This window comes from Heloderma suspectum, chromosome 3, assembly GCF_057233095.1.
Source record: "Heloderma suspectum isolate Gila_16-S chromosome 3, 16-S_ref, whole genome shotgun sequence".
NCBI lineage: Eukaryota > Metazoa > Chordata > Lepidosauria > Squamata > Helodermatidae > Heloderma > Heloderma suspectum.
In genome coordinates, this window is record NC_139460.1 from 95,433,705 (window position 1) to 95,457,113 (window position 23,409).

Genomic DNA, 23,409 nt, shown 5'->3' on the forward strand with positions numbered 1-23,409 from the left:
TAAGATGATTCACGTGCAAAAGATGATTGTGCTATTGTACCTTTAATGATTGTGCAAGAGGGAGTATCAGCCCGTGCAACTCTTTAACGCCTGCATACAGCCTGCAAGTTTCCATTCCCCCGTTTTTATGTCTATGAAAGCAACATGATCCTTGCTCTTTTGGGCATTTGGTCAGCCTCCTGCAAAGATGAATGATATTTCCACACTCTATAGTACAGAATACCTTCCAATCACTTCCAGTTCACTTGTGCCAGCAGCATGTTAGTAATAATCAGGAAACTGTAGTATAGAATTTGAGGCAGTTAAGTTCAATTACAACATTAACCATTCATGGTATGTCCTCTGCCTTTTGTAGCCCTTTAGTATATGTACAGTAGAATCCTAAGCATATTTACTCAATGTAAGTCTTGTTGAGTTCAATGAGACTTCCTTCCTAGTAAGTCAATTCAGGACTAAATCAGTTGTCTTTCCCACTGCTACCACCCAGGAGACAGTTATTTTACTAAATTATGCTCATAATATGTCTTAGTGCAAATACTTCACTCTGTGCTAGGGTGGCTATATGTCCTACTTTTCTGAGGACAGTCCACTGTTTGAAGGACTGTCAGTCCAAGTCCAGTTTAAAGATAAAAGAACCATAAGAGGGAGAACGGAGCGTCAGATGTGTCCATTAGTAGTTAGCACCTGAACAGCAGACTGAGCAGGCACGCAAGTCACCTGGTTAGTCTTCCCCACTAAGTTGCGAGTTACTAAATTTCTGTTTAAATTTTAGTCCTTATTTCTGAATTTGCACCTGTACATTCAATTAGCATGTGCACATTTTATGCAAATACATAATCCTTTGTCCTCTTTTTGGCAATATATTTACAAAATAGAAAAAACCCTCTATCTTCTTTCAAAGAAGGAAATTTGTTCACAAATCCACATTGATTCTAGAAACCAACTAACATTTTTCTAGGTGCTTAAATAATGGATTGTCCTGTCATTTGTTCTTCCTACTTTGTGCTGATTTTTAAATATTACATATGTTATTTATGTTAAAATGGGAATAAAAGGATGAAAATGTTGCACGTATGTTTTGTAATATTCAAGTTATTACTTAATATCTACAAGTATATACCATATAGATAAAATAGTTTGGAATCCACTGACACTAAAAGTTTTTATTAAAGTAAATATATAAGTACACAGTAGAGTTATATAAAATGTTACTGAGAAAAAATGCTAGCAAATATTACATATGTGAGGGTCCGGGGCAGGGTGTTATTTCTGTGTTCTAATTTATATCTCTGTATTCCCTCTTTCCAAAATTCTTTCCACTTATGTGCAGAGAAGATCCATTAACTTTAGGCTACAGTCACATGCTTCTTTCCCTGAGAGTAAGCCCCATTAAACTCAATGGAACTTGCTTCTGGGTACACATGTATAGGATTGTGCTGTTGATTGTTTATATCATGTCCTTATTAAAATACATTCTGGAGTGATGGCTCAGATTTCCTGGATTATCACGAAGAGAATGTCCTTGTTTTGCTTCTGAAGTACTGTCATTCATGTTCGAATCCACAAGATGTCGCTTACAGATCAGTTGAAGTACAGTTTTACGGATGTCTCCTGACATTAAGAAATACATAACTGGATCTAAACAGCTGTTGAAGGATGAGAAGACTAGCATAATCTCATTGCATTTGTGAATGATCTGTTTCCAGTAGCAGGATGTATTTTGTAGTTGTGAGGTGATGTAAATAAATCGGAAAATATGATAAGGAACGAAACATAATGTGAAAATGATAAGTACTATAAAAGAGTTCCTTGCAATGACAATATACTTTCCAGTATTGGAAATACTTGTTCTCCTCTTGGAAATTTTCAGAAGGTTGTTTGCAATTTTAACATATGACAGAATCAGTAGAATGAAAACGATCCAAAATATGATAACAAGAATATAATTCAAACCTGCTTCCATTTTTGCATCTTGTTTTTCTCTGTAATGAAAACACATTGCAGAATTCTTATCTTCCTTCCTGGTAGACTGAACAACCATCACAATAAATCCCAATATTGCAACCGTCCATAGTGTACAGCAAATATATATGCTTTGTTTTGTTGTTAACACTTTAGGACGTTGTACAGATCTGTTAACCTTTACATAACGGTCCAGGCTAATTAGCCCTAGTAGTACTATGCTGGTGTACATGTTCATATAAAATAGGTTTCCTACAATTTTACAGAAAGCCAAGCCCAACAGCCATGTGTTTTGGTTTATGTGATAGAATATTCGGAAGGGGAGACAAAAGATTAGTAGAAGGTCTGCAATGGCAACATTAAGTAAATAAATCTGGATAGAGTTCTTCTTGCAACGAATGCAGAGAAAAACATATATGGCAATAACATTGCCAACCAATCCAATAACAAAAATGAATGAATATGAAAATAGTAAAGCTAAAGACAGAGATTCCTCTGCAGTGACACAATCTGAAGTGTTCTGATTTTCTGAGAAGATTCTTCCAGTCGCATTTTGGTTGTTTCTAGATACTCTTTGAGTAAGTGACAAATTCAAGAATTTGAAAGCATCCATCTTACAGCATTCAGTATAAGAATGTCAAAATTCTTAGTACGTGTTCAATGCAGTGATTATATTTCCATGTTCATGTATACTTTACTCATCTTACCTAAAATAAAATAGAAGATAGAGCAATAACTATAGTTGCACCTATAACATATTAATTGCTTTGATAACAGTTGTATGGAATACTTTGATTAATGTTTAGTCATTGGATTGAGAATTTCACCATATATTAATTTTATTGAGGATTACTATAAAAACCTTAACATACTGTAAAACTCCACTAAAGCAATATTTCAAAACTATGCCAGCTTCTACCACAGAAATGGACACCACTGGCAGTTCAAATTCACCCTCCCTCTTGCTGTCACCCCCCCGAATCCCCCCACCCCCAATCTGCTCTGAAGGTTTGGGACGACCTCCAGAGCAGATTCTGGGATATGCAGGGTAGAAGAGGAGAAGGGCAATGCCTGTTGCGCAAGCAGATCTGTCATGTAGCATTAGATTGAAATTATTGGGAAAATGTTTAGGAAATTTGGAAGAACCTTAACGAAATATTTGAAGGGACTTGGTACCAAGCAAAAAACTGAGCTCATTTGTAAAATAATCCAGGGCACAATCCTATGCATGTTTAGACAGAAATAACTCCTACTAATCTCTGCATTCCCCAGGCAGCATGGCTGGCTGGGCATGCTGGGAGTTGTAGGATTTTTTTTCTGTCTAAACATGCATAGGATTGCACCCTTACTTACTTAATTACTTTCTGCTATTGTTTAGAAAAATATTTGAAGACTACTTGCAGTTTTACAAAGCTTACTTTTGAAAGTCTTTTTGTTGGGGGTGGGAGTAGAGAAGCTACAATATTTGAGAAGCAGACAAAAGTACCTTTGGGGGGTTGTTGTTGTTTTGTTTGTTGTTTGTTCCTAACTTCTGTATTTAAAAGATCCGTGGCTTGAACTGGGAAACAGTATCTAAATTCTGAAGTCACTAGAACTCATTCCTGCATTTTTGTATTAGGTGTATAATTTCATTAGGCTTCTCTTGCACACTTTCCTTTTTATAAAGACAGTTTGTAGATTGGAAAATTGTTTTTCTTTAAGAGTAGGATTCAAAATGTAAAATGAAATTCTACATTAGAAAACACAAAAATTATTATCTTAGAATATGATCTAATTGCATAAAAGTAAAACATGAACCTCTGAAAGGTTTAGAATTAAAAATACAGTTTTACTAGTGTGTTTTTAATATGGTGTATGCTTATATTTAGATTGCAGTCTGTATATACGTACTTGGTAGTAATCCCCACTGAACACAGTGGGGTTTATTCCTGAATAGGCATGTTTGGGATTATGCTGTAAAGCTGCAATCCTATTAACACTTATGTAGGAGTAAACCCCATTTAGTATAGGGTTACTTCTAAGTAAAGTGTTGGATAAGACTGGAGAGAGAGAGAGAGAGAATATGAGCTATATACTGGGTAATATATTTAAATGTCTAAACGTCTCATATATTTCTCATTCTATTTGCATAAAACATAAATTAAACTTAATCTATACAGGGGGCTGGGAGCATGAGTGCAAGGGATTTAGTGGAAATATGGTTTTAGGTATGTGCTACTGCTCTGATAAAATTGCTTGTAAATATTATGTAGAAGGCACAGAGTAACACTTCTTTGCCATTTAAAATGGAAAACAAGATGTGAAAGACAAGTTGATATTATTTACAAAAATATTTCTTGCCTTCCAAGAAATATTAGTTGTGTTGAACATGTAAACTGTTTTTGTACTCTAACATATTATCTTAATTGAACTAAAATGTGTTTTACTGTAAATGTAATAAAAAGGGAAATACTTACATTCTGGTTGGTGAGGGAGTATCTTCGAAATCCTGTCTTCAGTTGTGTTGGAGGAAGAAAGGAGGGGAAGTGAACATCTAATTATATAATGGTGCCCATGTGTTGAACATGCTAAGAATCAGCTGCATCAGCTAGTTGAGTTCCCCATGTTTTCTAGTGAATAACTGAAAGACCGTCTGTGTGTATGTATGATGAGCTTTTGCAGTGGGTAAAGCCTACTCAGTAGATGCATGAAGATGCACTACATAAGTAGTGGGTACATATACACACAAACTGAGTATAGTGGAGGATAAACTATGTGCATAGGATGAGCACTAAAGACAAGGGGATGCAAAAATACATCCTAATAACAAAGCTGTCAAACTAAAAGCAAAAAAATATATATTAAAAACATTTCCTGGATCACTGAAGCACAAATACTAAAGAATTCCTGTAGGTGAAGGAGGAGTGTGTTGGGAAGAGTGTCTGTTGCATCAGGGGCTCCTAAATTGAGTCTGTTTTAATTCCCCTTTGTGTTCGTGTAATATAGGCAAACAGTTGCTGAAGCATCATGTGTGGCTGGTGGAGGCTAGTCCTGATTCCAAATCCAAGTTAAGTAGGATTCACAGTTAGCTTTAATGATGATTTAAGGTTGCTGATGAGGCAAAGCATGATCACAGTTAAAGGCAGGAGAGGAGAAATTATGATTACGAATACATCTGCTCTCGCTCATGGGAGACAATGACTGTGAAAGAAGTATTGCCCATGATCCTTATTCAAATATTAAGTAATGCTGTCAAATTTGATCATTCCCATTCTTCAATCTTCCATTTCAGCTATTGTTTTGAATGTTCTTCTCTTATCTAAATAAAGATAATGTCAGTGATGTTATGTCCATCACTGAATGTTTTTATTTTAATTTTCCCATTTTTAACGTACAGTTTGTGTTTGTTCAGTCTCTTACACAGGGACTCCCCAATGGCCAGTTGCTAGTGGATGATGGCCTATTTGATATAAGTGAATAAGCCATTCAGAGTATTGCTGCTGATAGGTTAGATGTTAGGTTAGTTTCACAGAGATGGTGATAGATCAGACAGGCAGAGGGATTTGTTAGAAGTCTGCTAGGCATAGACCAGCAAAAGTGTAGTACTGAACCAAACAAGTTTTTTTTAAATGAGAATTGTTGCAAAAATGTAATTTAATCAATAAGGCATTAGACCTCTTGAGAGAGAATTTTTTATCAGGAGATTTTTCTTCAAAGAAAGATTCCAAAGACTGCATGCAGATAAATTTGCAGAAGGCATTCCAGGTCAAAACAACTTGGTTTCCTGTTGAATAAATTCTATTTTTGCACCAATTGCTTACCCCCCCCCTTCAATTCTGCTAGATGCTATGCTGATAAGTGACTCTTTCCCCTTATTTCCAGGGTAATTACTTCTATTTTTATTGAATTAGTATACATGTAAAAGGTTTTTAGTTCCTTTATGTTGACAATCGGTCTGGATGTTAAAAGCCCTGCAAAATCTGGTATGTTCTTTAATATACGTTATCTGCCTTGTAACTCTAAGTTTTGCATTTAGGCATGAAGGAATTCCAACTGGTACTTGCTCCACATTACCTATTGGTATTGCAAAATTGTTGACTTTACAGAAATTGAGTAATTTTCTATCAGTTATTTATTTTATTTGTACCCTGCCTTTCTACCAAAAAATGGCACTCAAGGCATCTTACAGAACCAATTAAAATTGATTAAAAGAATACCTTAAAATGTAATAAAAACATAACAGTTACAGAAAAAAATATTAAAAACACCGAACCCACCAGACCCACTTTCAGGCCAAAGACCTTCTTAAATAAAGTGGACTTTGGCTGCTGGTTGAAGGACAACAAAGAGAGAGCAAACCTAGCCTCCCTTGGGAGGGAGTTCCACAGTCTGGGAGTGGCCACCGAAAAGGCCCCCTCTCAAATGCACTTCTGGAGGCAGCAGTCTTGAAAGAAGGACCTCACCAGAAGATGTTAGGAACCGGGCAGGCTCATATGGGAGAAGGAGCCTGGTCCCAAGGTTACTATTTAGTGATAGGACCTTTGGTGGCAGGTAGATACTTTCTTTTTCTCCCAGGCTTTTTAGGAGTCCTTTAGAAGCTTTTTCATGGATTCTGAAGCTTTAGTTTTTTTAAGTTTTAAGGTCTGTTTGTATTTAATGTTATTGCTTAGTCTTTATTATGTGTTTAGTACTATAATTCTGTTTTTACTGTTTATATTATATTTTAACGATGTTTTATGTAAGCTGCACAGAGAATTTTGGTTATGGGGTGGCCTAGAACTGGTCGCTGAAGCTTTACATAGCTAGGTACAGCTGCATTGATTCCCCATAGGTCAGGGGTGGGCAAACTTTAGGCGAGCAGGATCTACTTAGTTCTTTGCTAGAACCCCAAGGTCCAGTATCCAGTTGGACCATTGGGAATCAGAAACCCTTGCTGAACTACTGAAAATATCCCAGGGATCTCCTGATATACCTTCCGCCTAACTTGTTATAGTTCAGGCTGCAATTCTTTCACCAAACAGGCTGCCTTGCTAGCTCAAAAGGCTTTTGGAGTCTTGCTGCCATGAATCCTGATTTGAGACCCTTGGTATGTTTTACATGTTTTACATGTTTGAGACTCTGGCGTGTTTTAGGCATTTATTGAAAACATCTCTTTTTACTTTTACTGTCTCCCAGCCATGAGCTGTCGTTGAATCAGTCTCTAATAAGGAACTATTGTGTATTTATTGTATTCTTTTGTAGACCTATTTGGGATTTGTGCAAATGAGAAGCTGTGTAGAAATATTTCTAATAAGTAGTAATAAATAATCTTCCTGACATGCATTAGCCACCACCAACATTAACAAATAACTTTGGCGTCACCAATGTTGTACCTCTGGCTGCCACAGGACTAGCACACACCATCTACCAGTGCCCACTGAGGTCCTCTGCCCCTCTGTGCTTCACATGGGCCCAGAGGTATTTTTAGAAAATGAAGATTGCGAGTGGCCCAGCACTCTGTTTTTGCACCATGTCCTGGCCATTTGATACATATTTTTAAATATTCAAAATAATTTAACCATTGCTGCCCGGTAAACCAAGGTGCGGGTGGGGTAGTGGCGAGACCATAGGATGTGTGTGTGAATGTATGCATGATGGGTGCATAGACTGTGTGCTTGCTTGTGCATGAATAGATTTAGCATCATGGGTTTGCTTTCCGTGAAATAGGTGTTTTTCAACTGGTTTCACCCACCATGGCAGCCATTTTGTGATGGATCCCACAGCAGTTTGTCAAAATTCCAAATGTGCCCACTGGCCCAAAAATATTTTCTCTTAATTCCCTCATTTTACATTTTAATAAAAATCTTATGCTACCAACTCTGATGGTGCTGTTTCACATAAGCTTCTTTAAGGATTCATTATGCATAAATAAATTTCATACATCAGATGTTACAGAATCTGATGTAACCATCACTTCAGTTAATTATCAGGAAGTATAATTATCAGTGAATTATCAGGATTCATCACAATGGGTTGGATCCAAACTTTGCCCTTCGCAAACAAACAGCTTTTAATCCAACAAAGGGATCCCACTGGCAGAATGCGGGACAACTTACTAATTTCTCCTATTCTCTGCACTGCTACCTGCCACACTGTTCAGAAGGGTCCCCCAGCCATCCAGAGCAGATTTCCTTAGAGCACAAAGGGCTACAGGGGGCGGGGGAAATGGCAGAAGTCTCCTCCTCCCTCCCACCAGTGGGGGTGAAGTCTGGATCCAAGCCACTAGTTTTCTACTGTGGGTGTTATCCAGTTAAGTCTTTCTGCTGATGGCAAGTTTCCATCAGTGAAACAGGAGAGGAGCGATTCTCCCTCCTCCCTGTTGTCCACCCACCCACCCTATTGCATGCCCTCAAAATCTACTCCAGGGGGTTTCAAGGCATCCACTGACAGAAAAACAACGAAGGGATTTGCTGCATCTTAAAGACTTGGCAGATTTATTGTGGCATAAGCTTTTGTGGACTGGAATTGAGCCCACATTATCAGACATTGCATTTGACGAAGTGATCTCTAGTCCACAAAGCTTAGGCTACCATAAATCACTTAATCTTTAAGGTGTATCAAACCTCTTTGTTGCAACAGTGCTATCTTGCTTGAAGCCATTAAAAAGAGGAAGAAAGCAAGGGAAGCAGAATGAGAGTTGCTAAGACAGAAAGTGATTCATGATTAAACTCTGTGCTATGCATTTTTGACCCTTTCAGTGTAAAATAAGCTAATTTTGACCTTTTTTGACACTTCGTAGCCTTTCTGGATGCCATTTTTTATTTATTTTTTCAGTGCTGCAGGAGTAGGTGGTGTGGCCCATGGGGGCCAGGCAAATTTATAGAGAATTTAAAAGTTGCTTGCTCCTAACTGCTCCTGTTTTATTGTTGTCCAAGAAATATTTCATTTCACTTAACCTCTATGTTGGGCTGAGATTTTAAAGTGTGTATGTGTCCTTGATTTCTTGATTTCTTACTTACTGTACACTCTGTTCAGAATTGGGTTCCAAAAGGTATGGTGTCTTTTTTAGCTATCCCCCTTACTATTGCAGTCACCATCCCTAAACTGCCCAGGATAGTTGGGGGAACTTTGAAGCACTATTCCTTTAGGCATGAGAAGCTTTGAAAGAGAACATGGGCAAACACCTTCCAATTGTGCTCACAAGTGCTCTGTATGCATGTTCAGATCTCTTTGGATCCCAGCTAGAGGATATATGAGTATTATCAGGTGCCTCTAGTAAAACATTTTCAGTGATTTCTTGTGAATATCAGAAGTATATCTCTGGGCAAGCGATATAATTCACATTTTTGAGTTAAAGGAATTTCATTATATTTAACATTTACAACAATTTGTAACATGAGTAATTTTGTTAACATTAGGGTTATGTAGAAGTATGCAAGTACAGAGAGGATTTCATGAACATAAGTCTAAAGAAAGTAACCAACAGTCATTACTAACTGTCCTATTTCTGCCAAAAAGGAAGCAGGCAAACATTGTAGCACAGAGTAGTTTTTTCTGCCACTGGAAGCAGGGCACAAATCTGTATCAGGAAGCCCCTCTTTTGAAAATTTCTGTTTTCCTTGGTGGTACAGCAGCATCGTATGACCTACTCTTTTAGGTTCTAATCCCCACCATCACTACCACAAGGGTTTCAGTGAGTTAGGGTACAATCCTATGTGGGTTTAGACAGATAAAAGTCCTACAATTCCTGGCATTCTCCAGCAAGCCATGCTGGCTGGAGAATGCTGGGGGTTGTAGAACTTTTTTCTGTTTAAACATACATAGGATTGTGCCCTTCATTATAGTTCTTAATTGGGTTCTCCTATCAGTTTGATTTCGTTTTCGATGTTGCACATTGGCTGTACAAATTCAGCAAAAGTAGAATATGTCCAGGAGACAGAGAAGATACCCATCTTTTTGGAAAATCTTCAGGCAGTACAACCTATCCTATATTTACAAGAACAAAATCATTATTTTCTTAACCAGTATTCACTGTTGGGAAGGGACAGAAAGCTGCCAAAGCTCCTGAAGACATAGTTCTAGGATCAGTTCCTAAAAAGAGGTGTGTATGGGACCAATTCTATGCTATCAAGAACAGGAGTGAACCTGCATAAAGGTTATTCCTGCCTATACAAATAAATGGCACCATGGTATAACCAGAAAGGACTATTCAGCTGATGGATTCATTAATGTCAATTGACAGTTTTCTTAGCTGTAATACAGCTGCATCTCATTTTTTTTTCCTATGAATACTGTACACTCAGAACATTCTTTGTTTAGTTGGGGCCATTTGCATTTGGGCTGCTGTGCCTCCCCTTGGTTTTGTTGCACTCTCAGGAGCAACCACCTGCACAATGGGTCTTTCACACTTCTAAAAAGAACCCCGTAAACAAGTGGAAACACCAGTTTCTGGATCAGGACAGGTCAGTGGAGTTCCCTTCTGCAAGCTGTGCTTGCAGGTCAGGTCAGCGGAGCTCCCTTCTGCAAGCACTACTTCTGGAAAGTAGTGCGTCTGCTGACTCCAGGTTGTTTTCAGAAGTGCAAAAGTCCCATTGCCCAAGAGGTTGCTCCCACAAGTGCACAGTAGGATACTTCCTTTGAAGTCCAACCCCAGATAATATGTGGTCAATTATATAATGCCTGTGACTGTTGTAAAGGCATAACCATTTTAGTATCTGTTCTGGTTCCATAACATTTTGTTCATACAGCTTTGTGATTTTAATTAAATGTCAGGGGGATTTTGTCTTTTCAGCCACACTGCGTACTACTTGCCTCAAAGGAAAATTCAGCACCTGTAAAACTTGGTGGCTTTGGTGTTGCTATTCAGTTAGGGGAATCAGGACTCGTTGCTGGAGGTAAGAATTGACTGTCTTTCATACTCTGCTCAGATTTTTAAAAATCCTTGGATTAGGTGAAACCTGTTGAGAATGGTTTTAGGATGAGCTAAGAATACAGGTTGTTATAGAAACACAAGAACAATCTAGCTGTACCTTCAGCATTCTGCAAATGGCCACTAAAATGTATGGAATAAAAACCATTAGAAATATATGGAATCTTAAGTAATCAGCTAGTCACTCTATAGTACATGGTAGTGTAAAAAGTAAGCAGAAACTAAAACAATGACCTCTCTCTCTCTCTCTGTCGCTCTGTCTCTCTCTCTCTCTCTCTCTCACACACACACACACACACCTGTTTCCTGAGTCTTTGCCGTATGCCAGTAGTGCCACATTCTAGCATAACTAAAACCACAGGAGGTGTGTGTGCGCAGGGAGAATAGGCTACATATATATGCTGGCCATGGTTTTCCCTTTGGTTACCTCTTGTTCGGGTTCCTTCAAAGCACTCTACATGGGTCTGCCTTTGAAAACAGTTTGGAAGCTTTCATCGGTGACAAATGCAGCAGCCAGAGGTTTACTGGAGCTGCTCATCAGATCACAGTGCACCAGTTTTGAAAGAACTTCACTGGCTGCTTATCAACTTCCAAGCCCAAGTCAAAGGGGTAGTGCTTACTTTAAAAGCCCTGAATGGCTTGGGACCAAGTACATGAGGAAACACCACTTCCTATACCAACCTTCCCATACATTAAGATCATTGGCCAGTGTCCAGCTTCAACTACCGCCTCTGTCAGAGGTTAGGCATGATTTAACAAGAGGGAGGGCTTTTTTGGCAATGGTACTCCCAACTCTGGAATGCCCTCTCAGGGAAGTTGGCTGGGCACCAGCTTCTTTTTCAACCAGACATTTTAAACATCTTGATTATTTTAAACTCTATCAGTAATTTGGTTTTATGATTTAGGTTTTTAATAATAAAAAATAAATGTTTTATTTTGTGGGTCTCTACCTTTTATAAAGTTCCTGCCTGGGTTGCTTTTTATATATATGGCAGCATAAGAATGTATTAAATAAAGAAATAGCTGCTTGAGAATTTTGCTAGGGAAAGGGTGCAGTGACCTCAGTTCCATAGCTACTTAAATTCTAGTTTCTACATTTCCCTCTTGCCCCCAAGCCCTGATGTCTTACAACACTATCTTCTCTATCCCCATCCCTAATCCTGTTTTAGTGTCAAAGCCTTGTCTCATTCCACATAGCCAATTGCAGGGGCAGTTTCTAAGCCTGGTGGATCCTTTTACTGCCCACAGAAGCTGCTGCTTCCATGTCTTTTCACTCTTTTTTTTAGGCAGGACACAATGTTAACCTAGGGATGGATGAGCCCATCTCCATCCAGGACGAGCTTGACGAACTGCCTCCCGCAGCTCCCGTAAGGCCAGGAAAACTTACGGAAAACGACCAACCTGTCCCACGCCACTGCTGCTGTAGCAAGGTTGAGGGAAGGAAGAGAAATGCTGCCTTCTTCCCCTCTCCTTGCTGAGGGAGCTGGTGCCCAAGCTCTTGCCTGACTCAGCATGTCGCAAGTCGGGCAAGAGCTCAGGTCCATGAATTGGTATCTGGGGGGCCAAACTGGCAACTTCTTGCTGGGTTTCGAGCCCCAACAGGATGCTCACACCATTCCTATGTTACCCCCATCAACACTACTCAGCTAGTCTTGGAGGGAAATAACTATAACCTCCTTCCTCCACCATCACTGAAGTTAGTTCCTGTGAGGGATGTTGGAATGAGTCTTTAACATTACCCACCTAACCCAGAATCTAGCTTGGGAAGGGAGAGGAAGGAGACAACTATTGACCTGGTTTGCACATAAGAAGCTAGAGTACAGGCTGTTGTTGAATCGTGGGTTGTTGTTGAATCATGGGTTATCATTACACGTGGCCTCTGCACTACAGTTTAACTATGGGTTGTTAACCATAAACAACCCAAAGTTTAAAATCTAACAACAAACAATGGGTTCTCTTCCTGGGTTGCTCATAGTTAACAACCCAAAGTTAAACCATAGTGCACGGTTTCCACAATTCTACAACAAGCCACAATGCAATGACAAATCATATGCAACCCATACTCTGGGTTGTCATGACATGCGGACCAGGCCATAATCTCCTTCAAAATCAAGCCAGTTCCTGAATTTAGAAGAATCAGTTTGTGACCTGGTTCGCAAGGAACAACAATCCAAAATACTGGTTGAGTATGGGTTGTTGTTGAATTGTGGGTTGTCGTCATGTGCAGCCCCTTTGCTGTGGGGCTGTACACATGACACGACAGCCCACCGTGGGTTATTTAACCCATGGTGAGGCTGCAAGGTATGTGTGGTCACCATTTTGAATATGCAAGCCCTACTTGGAGGGTGTCGTGTCATGTGAACCTGGTGAGTGTGGGTTATGCAAGGGTTAAACAACCCTCACATAACCCATGGTCTGTTGTTTAACCCTTGCATAACCCAAGTTAGCCAGGTTTGCACAACATGATAATCTCCAAGTGGGGGGTGCATATGCAACCTGGCACCTGTGAGTGCTGCAGCTCATCATGGGTTAAATAACCTACAACGAGCCGCAGCATTTTATCAGAACCCGGTGTATGATTTAACTATGGGTTGTTAACCATGAACAACCCAAAGTTCACAACCCAACAACAAACCATGGGGTCTCTTCCTGGATTGTTCATGGTTAACAACCCATAGTTAAACCACAGAGCAGGGTTCACATGTAACAACAACCCACGAGTCAATGACAACCCACAATTCAACAACAACCCATATTCATGCCGTTCCCTGGGTTGTCATTGCGTGCAAACCAGGCCATTCTCTGAGGATTTCCCATCCTCAAAGCCAGTTCTGTATACTCTGATTCTTAGCCATACAAAGATGTGACACTGCTAGAGTGTGACAAATTCAGGAAGCTGGATTTCATTTTTATAAATTTACAATATCAAAGAGAGACTCATCAAATTTGGTCGGTGCAGGAGGGAAAGGAAGAATGCAGAGTTACAATTCTCCCACTGTCAATATTACTTCCATACTTCTCTGCCCTCTTATCTATCACTGAAGCTATTGTGTGAGATCGAGCAAGAAGCAAGGCCATGGTTGCTTCTGCAAATTGGACGCTGCCACCTGTTCTCCCAAACCAGACACAGCTTCCAGTCCCTTCTCTTCCAAGCAGCATAGACTTTCCAGAAGCCAGTCCCTGTTTTTGCAGGGGAGGGAACTATCAAAAACATATTGCCCCCTCCAATCAGTAGTTGTCTTGAGGAGGAGGAAGTGCATTACTCTTCCCCCCACCCCTTTCAGTTTCATTTCATGCTAGTTGAGACACCTACTGATGGATGGTGAGAAGGTTTCACCAGAGGAATGAATGATAGTCATTCACATAGGGAAGAAAGTAAAGGCATGAACTTGAAGAAACTATTGGGCTGAAGGTTAATTTCCTCCTGCTTCTGATGATCCCATTGTCTGGAGTGGGAAGAAGGTATTGCACCCTCTCAGCTTGCTGCTCAGCTCTCATAGTGCTGCCTATTTACTGTTTTCTGTATAACTTAATAGAACCAATCCAGCCCTTATCCGCCTACCCCTGCTCTGGATTTTTTTCCTTGATCATGGGGGAAGGGGGAATGTCAGGAGTGTGTAATAAAATGTTGGGAACTGGGATAAAGAGAATGTCCTACTTTACAGCATATACAGTATTTTCAATAAGTTGCACATCATATTGACAAATATGCTGTGAGAAACCATATTTACCAAAATGTAGGCAACTAATATACTATCATTTTGGTATGCTTCAGCATACAAATGTTAATTCAAATTTTTAATTAGTATTTCTGTGCCCCAAACTTAAATTTGTAAGGTTCTCTGTTTGAAAACTGAATCAATCCTAATCAATTTTATTATGGTCACAGACCAGCAAGTTTGAAAACTGAAGAATTTCTGTTTTTGTGTTTTCCTTCAGGACGGGTAGGAACACCTCATTTTATGGCCCCAGAAGTAGTAAAAAGAGAGCCTTATGGAAAGCCTGTAGACGTTTGGGGCTGTGGAGTGATCCTTTTTATTCTGCTTAGTGGTTGTTTGCCTTTTTATGGAACGAAAGAAAGATTATTTGAAGGCATTATCAAAGGAAAATACAAGGTAAGTGATATTGATTGCTTTTTTCAAGAAAGAAAACTGCTGAAAACTTTGGAAACTTTCACTTGAAAAACATATTTGCACATAAAAACAGTGCAAGTCCGATTTTCTGGGTTGTACTTGGTTTGAACTTTACAGTTCCCAGCTTTTAGAGTATAAAATTTTGTACTGGTTTTACTACTAAACCTATTTTGAGTTTTGTGGCCATAATAGACAAAGCAGCAGCAGTAAGATTGCTCAGAACTAAGGCACAGCAAGAGAGATATCGTGGGCTGTTTCACACACTAAACAAAGGCAAAACTAGGTTTGCTACTGAGCCTGTTCTTGACAGGGAGATGCCGCAAGTCACAGTTCACTGACAAGTATATGCAGTTGCCATTCTGTCAGTATATGAAGCATTCTGTTTCCAGTATCGGCCAGCTAGAAGGCTCTGGGAAGCTTATGTGTAGGGGTATGAAGTCAACAGCCTGCCATTGCTTGCCTCCCACATCTGGTATTCAGAGTGTGATGAACTGAGATTTTGTTGGCCATGATTACTTATTTAACCTTATGGTTCTATTTTTTAAAAACCCCAACTCGCATGTTGGTGAGTCAGCAACGCTAATCTCCTTTATGAGTATCCTATGCCTGTCACACACATGAAGATGTCATTTTCTTCTAACGGGTATTTGTAAGAAGTCTGTTACCTAGATGACTGAAAAAGAATTTCCCAGTTTAAATGATAATCCATCTTGTTGCCAGATTAGATGTGCATAGCCTAGCTAGACTTCATTCATGTTTGCTAAACTCTGATTGGATTTTAACAAGCCCCTGCCTCTTGCCCTCTGTACAATATTGATTGCTGCACATTACCAGGGTATTCTTTTTGCAAATACTGACCCTGTTAAATGGTCAGGTTTTAATATCCTAGAGATTTAGTTTGGGATCCAGTTGGAATTTCCTTTTTAGAATCCACTGCAATGAGACAATTTTGCTCCTCCTTTGTCTTGGGCTAACTTGTGCTCAGTCTTTATGGGAGTTATCTACCTCTAATGCCTTAGAACCCAGCTTTGGAAATGGACTTTTAATTATCATAAACAGAGTAACTAAGGCTGTGCATAACGTCCAGGAACACAGAGAGCTTGCCTTTAGATAAATTGAGATTTTCCCTTTTAAGTTTGCCTTTCAATGCCCTAATTAATAAACCTGTGTTATGAAAAGGAAAATGTAGTTACAGATTTAAACTTTTTGTGCCTATCTACAGTTAAATGTAGTATGCTGTGCTTTACTCATGAAGATATATTTTAGTTTATGTGTGAAATGGAAACTTCTCCAAATGCCTAGAGAGCCAGAAGTTAGCCTGTTTCAGTTGTAGAAACTGATAACGACCTTATTTATTTATTTATTTATTTATTTATTTATTTTGGTGACTTAAAAATGAATGGAATTGTCTGAAAGTGTGAGGCAAGGAAGTTGGCAAAAAAAAACAACACCTCTACTTGATCCCAGAATAGGTCCTTCTGTGGATCGATAGCTGGTTAAAGAACACAAAGCAAACAGTAGAAATAAATGGTCAGTTCTCACAATGGAGGGATGTAAACAGTGGGGTCTCTCAAGGATCTGTATTGGGACTGGTGCTTTTTAACTTGGTCGTTAATAATTTGGAACAAAATAATTTGGAACGTGACCAGTGAGCTGGAACATGGAGGATCCATTTATTTATTCTAGCTAATAGCTCTTCATAGACATATCCTCCATGAATGTGACCTGTTTAATCCTTTCAAAAGCCATGTAAACCAGTGGCCATCAACACATCTTGTGGCAGTGAATTCCATAAGGCAATTATGCACTGTATGAAATACTTTCTCTTCTGTGCTGAATCTACTGCTAATCTATTTCATTGTTTGATCCTAAGATCTGCTACTATAAATCTCCACTCCATCAGTAATTTTATAAACCCCCATCAAGGATCCACAAGATTTGGTGTGCCTTTGTAACTGGCCAGAATTCATTGTTGCAAGGACACCGCCCTCCCCTGCCCCCCAGTATGGGAAATGGTGGAGTCTTACCTTGGACTTTCCCTGCCCACCTCCCCAGCTCCCAGGCTGCAAAGAAGGGCTGAGAACCTCAAAATCTCAGTGGAAAATGGACAAGTCCCAGGCTGCCTAATATGCTTCAGGGTGGGCGTGGGGGATGTTAGCTGCAGTTCTGCTGATTTCTGGAGGCAATCTGAGCACGTTGGACATTCAGCATAGCTGCGAGGACAAATCCCGCTTCCCCAGCTTCAAGCTCAGGTAGGCAGCTGGGGCTTGTTACACTTGTCAAATGGGGGAAGAATACTCTCCATGAAAAGAATGGTAAGTGAATCTGTAGACCCCTTATCTCTATCATGTCCATCCTTGGTCATCGTGTCACATTTACATGTTACATTTTAGGTGTACACTCCAAACACCTAAAAAATGTCTTGAGCCTCTGGGTAAAGTGCTGAAGCTTTCAGTAGGGCTTTCCTGCTTGCCCATGGCACTGGAAGCCTTTTTATTCAGATTAATCTGTTATGGGTTTTGTAAGACTCTAAACAAGGCCTTTTAAAACGTCCGTGAAACAAAACATCATTTCAAGCTTTGAACCAAGGCAACCGTGTTTACTTTCTTACTGCTTTGTTTGTTTGTTTTTGTAGTTATGATGATATATCATTTTATTGAAAGCCATGTAATAGAGTCATGGATAATTTATATAGTCCTTTCATAGCACGATGACAGCCTCTTAATGTAGAGCTGATTGCATTAAATCGCAATCAGATAAATAAGAGCATTTTAAAAACTGGGTGGGTGGGTGGGTGGGGAGTTATCCCAGAGAAGCCATAGTTTCCTCGCTGCTACTGAGCTTTTTTGTGTGTGTGGAAAACTTGAAGCAGGTAGAAACCATCACAATTTCAATGTTGCTGTGGTTTTACAAAAAAGCCTAGTTTCAGATTGACTATTTTCTTCACAGCTGACACTTAATGAAAACTCCTAGTACCTGTTTTCAAAGCCATAGTGGTACTGGTTGGAAAGTTGCTATGGCTGCTTTAAATAACAACAGAAAACACTATTTTCTATAAACTGATTCTAAACTATTTTAATATATCGCTTTGCAAGGTATTGATCTCTCCCCCCCCCCCCAAAAAAAAAAAAGCTTGCTGAAATTTTGTTTACTATGTTTTGGATGGAATTAAATGATCTTTAGTTAATTCTCCTGACTGTGCAGGAATAGTGAGTACATGCACTATATTTATGTGATAGGAATCAGCCGATGTGGCACTGTGCTCAGGAAGCAGTTCTACTGAGCAATAAAGTGCCATGTTTAAGCATTACATTCCAATGAGTCAAAGATGTTGCAATCATTTCCTTTTTTATTTAAAGTTGCACATGTAAACAGCTACCCAATGCACAAGCAAATTATTATTTGTTAAATGGCTAATTTGTTTAGGCACTTTTGGTCTTTAGAGAACATTTAAAAAACATGTTTTATCCTAAGAGACAAGCAAGAAAACCATTATACTGAGTAATTCATCTGTGTAGTTAAAGCTAAGCAAGACAACCTTTTAGGTCTTTAAAAGGAATTTTAGAACTAAATCTTTTATACACAATATTTTTATTCTGAAATGTACAAAGGTTTGGGTTTTTTAATGAAGCATAGTCCTGTGTTCATGTTTTAGGTAAAAACATATCCAAAGTCTTAAGTAGAATATGTATGCTAACTAGTGTTTCTGAAGAACAGCCATGTTGGTTGCATGATACCATGAGGTGTCACTGGAGTAATCACAGGAATAATTTCCAGCGAGCTCTCTCACCATCATGCTACCATCTTTCCTGTGCCGTCTTTGCTAATTGCTAGTGCATATTGTTTTCTTGAAGGGCCTAGACACACACTGCATGCACACACCAGAAATACCATCAGGTTTATCATCAGGACTGTGTGTACTCTGCGTACACACATAATTGCATGAAGTTAACTCAGAATCCATGGAAAGAAAAGCTGAATTGTGCGATCAGTATAAATTATGCAAATTGAGTTAATTTCTCTTTTATTGCCTAGGTAATTGTTGCATGCAGATATGCGTAATGAAGCCCTGTGTGCCGCCTGCCTTTCTTTCTTAAAGAAAAACTGCTGGGAGGAAGATGCTTAATCTTTTCCCTGTCAGCCCCTTCTCCAGTTCAAATCCTATTGCTACTTTTCAGCAAATGGGAGTTCCAGATGCATGGGGACCTGCAGTTGTAATTCTGTGGAGGGAGAAAGAAACTTGGGGTGATTTGTTAAGGACCCAATATACTGACACTTGTCTGCTCTAGATCACCCTATCAGAAGTGTATTGTGTTTAAAGAACATGGAGAAGCATCTGTAGGGCAGTTTCATTGCATACATTTGCATTTGCATGTAGTGTTAAGCTCTTACTGCTGAGATGAAAGTTGGCTATTTTGCAGTAAATAGACAAAAATGTAATTATTCTGTTAAATACCATTTTTAAATTATATATAACAGCATAATTACATTTTGTAATTATGCTGTTTAGAGAATTATGTTTTTTAAAGAATTTAATTAGTTTCTTCTTGGCCAGAACAAGGAATTCAACTGGTGGATTACTGGTTTGATTGGTCCAGTCTCAACAAAAGTACTTGTGGAGTAATCAGCACAATTATCAAATTGTTATTAAACATTAAGTATGTAGTTCTGTCTACAATGTGAGCTCCAGAAGCAAAGACCCATGTCATACACTTAGGCTTAATTTACTTTTCTTAACCTAGATGAACCCTAGGCAGTGGAGCCATATCTCTGAAAGTGCCAAAGATCTGGTACGGCGCATGCTTATGCTGGACCCAGCAGAAAGAATAACTGTTTATGAGGCACTCAACCATCCCTGGCTGAAGGTAAACAGTACACATGGTGTAAAAGATCAAAGGTCCTCCACATCTGTTAGCTTTCATAAACCTGTTCAAGATTGTTGCTAACTTGTATGTCTTGATATCATGCCCACAGATGTTTTGGCAGGACAGCTGTGCCTTGATAGTTACACAAGAAGTAAAACATTCAGTAGATGAAGCTTTCCCCATCATAGCAGGATGATGATGATCATGATATATAGTGTTGACAAAGAAGGAAAGAACCAGCCCCTACCACAAGGGGCTTACAGTCTAGAAATATACATGGGGAAACAACCAAGGAAGGAAAAAGGAAGGGAAGAAGGGCTAAATAGGAGTTAACCCTCAATTTCCCCCCTTTTTCTATTGTTCATCATTCAGTTTCTAATCATGACTAATCAGAAGCCTCTGGGAAGCTCGCAAGTAGGACACAGTAGTTAAGCCATTCCTTGTTCTATGTTCATTTGATAATCAGAGGTACAAAGCTTCTATTACTTTCAGGACTAATATCCATTGGTAGACATCCTTCAGGAATGAAGATGATCAAGTTTTGATTCATAATAAAGTTGGTTTAGGATTAGACAGGCTACGCATTTAATAAAGGTACAAACAAGCATGTAGAGTAGAAATGTGGCTGAGGGTACAATCTTATACTCATTTACGTGGGGAGTAAGTCCCATTGCACTATTAGAAATTGTTTTGTTTCTTCTGTTTATCTGTACATTTATTTAATAGATTTTACCATTCTTTATCTTCAAAAGGAAATCAAAACGGCTAGCAACTATAACAAAAATAGCAAATAGCATAAAAACAACTCATAAATTACCAAAAACATCAAAACAGAGCAAAGAATGGCATAGCAAGACAATTTAACAAAAAACCATAACCAGTAAAAGCAAAAGGGAATAAAATGCACATTGTCTGCTGTTGATAAGTACCCCCAATGTTCAACTCTTTCCCAAAGGTCTCCCCCAAAAGTCAGATCTTTGCCACCTATCAGGAGACACCCAAGGATGTGATATAGATTGCCGAGGTGGGGCATTCCATAAGGTTCCAGTGTTCTGTCAGAAATCTACAAAACTATCCTTAATTTTGTTCTGTTTATCTGTAATTTCCATATGCCTGTTCCTAGCCTTCTGGCAACAAGTAAAACACATTTTATTTCAGAGGGTATTTGGGGTCTCCCAAATTGCTGCTCTGAGCTTTGTGTTTTTCTGGTGTTGTGCTACATACAGCTCCTTGTGTTTTTATTTGTGTCTATTGGTAGGTTTTAGTGTTTTTGCTACTTGATTATAAGCTACTTCACGGTGCTCTGGCACAAGATGGTAGGATACAAATATCTTAATAAATAAAACTTTTTAAAAAACTTCTGAGCCATGCTCAGATTTGAAAGAAATTATTCTTTTCAGGTTTTTTGTTTTGAATATGTTCCTTAGCTAATTACTTGCTTATTAACTTGTACCGAATACAGTTAAGTGTTACTAATTAATCACTTTCATTATTTTATCTGTAGGAACGTGATCGCTATGCATACAAGATTCACCTTCCAGAAACTGTGGAACAGCTGAGGAAATTCAATGCAAGAAGGAAATTGAAGGTAAAAGAAAATCAGGCCAGCTATTTATTTAAAATATATCAAAACATGTTCAGAATAATATTGCAGTTATTTGCCTAACTTATAAGCATTCTTTGTTGAAAAAACACCTTTTGGTTGTAGCCAATAATTTGATTTATTTAACCAAGAGAATAAGAAAAACAGCAACAGTAAAAGCTGTATCATGATGAAGTGAAGAAATATGTATACATGCATGTATTGTATGTTATGGAAAGCACTAACTGCAATATTATTCTTAGCATACCCTCTGTGTGTGTGTGTGCGCGCGCGTGCACGCCCGCACAGAATCCAAAAGGGCACTTACACCCCCGCCAATTCCTTTCCATCCTGGCGATTCCCTTCTGCAGTCCGTGGGTTCCACTAATTCCATTGCACAAGCGGCCTCCACCACTTATACAAGGGAGATTTAGCGCTTCCTAAGGGAAGCCCCCCAGAGAGTGTTTCCACTCATTTCAGGTTGCCCCAGAAGTGCTAAATCACCATTGCACAAGTGGTGGGGGCCGCTTGTGCAACGCAATTGGCAGGGCATAAAAGAATCAGTGGGGGCATAAGTGCCTTGTTGGATTCTGCCAAGTGCGTGCGTGCATGTGTGTACTATGTGCGTGTGTGTGTGTACATACACACATATATTGTTGAATTTTTCAAAAATGTATTTATTATTTGTTTGTTTGTAATATTTATATATCACTTTTCAAGAAAAAATGGCAAAGCTGTTTACGTACTAGAAAAGGTGGCTTACACACATGCTGCAATGGTGTTGTTTACAATCTTACTGGGGGCAGGTTTTCACATGTAACTCTTTCACCCTCAAACAAAGGAACAGACACTCTCACCTTATGCCTCATTGTCTATGTAGGTTCTGGCTGTCTTAGAGAGCAAAATCTCCCTGGAAGTACCCCCCACCCCCAGACCAAATTCAAGAACAGATCAGATAAGGACTGCTCCTGCCTCACAGTTCCACCCTTAGATAGCTGATGGCTGTTAGAATCTTCACAAGAGTGGGCTTGATGGACTCCCCCTCCCCTCAGCAATATCTGTGGTGGCTCTGGCTGTCTTGGCTTTGTTCCACCAGGATTAGTTTCTTCAGCCCCATTTGTTTCTGCCACCGCTCCCAAACATGGTGGAAGACCTGTTGCCAAAGAGTCTTGTCTAAGCACCTATCCAGCTTGCCTTACAAATGCCTGAAAGATCAGGACCGTAGGCATATTTTGGTTTCATCTTCGAGTATGTACTTCCCCTGCCTCAAATGGTGGTTGGAGCATCTTACAGAAAAGGTTGGCAGAGCAGGAAGGCTAAAAACTTAACATTATGGGAAGAACATTGAACTTTATTGCATGACTCAGTATCAGTACTGGATATCGAGGGGCTGACACTGAAATTTGACCCTCACTCTTATGTGGGCCTCACGCTTTGGAACAACTCCAATGTAGTTGTAGGGGTAGCCAATATGTTGGAGATACTGGCTTACAGTGGGCATTTTTTCTTAAACCAGTTGATAGATGAGCACCAAAACTGTATAAATTTTGAGAATCTACTGATGATTATGGCTCCCCTCCCACCCATAGCTAGGTGGCAGCTACTACAATTGCAACTTGCTCTCAGAGCTAAATTTGGTCCTGCTGCCTTCTCAGCATTGGAATTCCCATCACCATGGACAGTCCTCCAGTCAGTGTCCTCTCTCCCTAAGCAAACACTAGTGGTATTTACCCAATTAAAAAGCGTCCAGAGGTTTAATCTTTCTCATATTAGGGAAGCTTGGAACACCAAACTTGGCCAAGAGTGCCAACTTTCAGAATTAGTTTGGTGGGCCCTAGGAGCACAAATTTAAAAAAAGCACCCTAGATCTGAAATTAAGATTAATCCAACAAAAAAATTATTCTAAGAGCCTACTGGACACCTGAACTACTACCAGCAGAATTTAAGTGACTCCCTCCTTTGTTGGAGATGTCAAAAAGG

At 39.3% G+C, this 23,409-nt stretch overlaps 2 protein-coding genes across 4 annotated transcripts in view; one reads left to right on the top strand and one right to left on the bottom strand.

Annotated features, from left to right (window-relative positions):
* CASK (calcium/calmodulin dependent serine protein kinase) overlaps positions 1–23,409 on the top strand; it is a 205,989-nt gene that overhangs the window by 95,615 nt on the left and 86,965 nt on the right. For all 3 annotated transcript variants that reach the window (XM_084843897.1, XM_084843899.1, XM_084843898.1), the window contains exons 6-9: positions 10,712–10,814; positions 14,789–14,964; positions 19,725–19,847; positions 21,352–21,435. In XM_084843897.1, coding sequence (XP_084700023.1) covers positions 10,712–10,814; positions 14,789–14,964; positions 19,725–19,847; positions 21,352–21,435 — 486 coding nt within the window. The remainder of the gene's footprint in view (positions 1–10,711; positions 10,815–14,788; positions 14,965–19,724; positions 19,848–21,351; positions 21,436–23,409) is intronic.
* On the bottom strand, positions 518–2,575 carry GPR34 (G protein-coupled receptor 34). The gene has a single exon (XM_084843907.1). The coding sequence runs from the start codon at positions 2,573–2,575 to the stop codon at positions 1,448–1,450; it is 1,128 nt and encodes a 375-aa protein (XP_084700033.1). The 3' UTR covers positions 518–1,447.

What these genes read in the sequence shown, in the direction of transcription:
- GPR34 (XM_084843907.1), bottom strand. Translation starts at nt 2,575, where the DNA reads ATGGATGCTTTCAAATTCTTGAATTTGTCACTTACTCAAAGAGTATCT.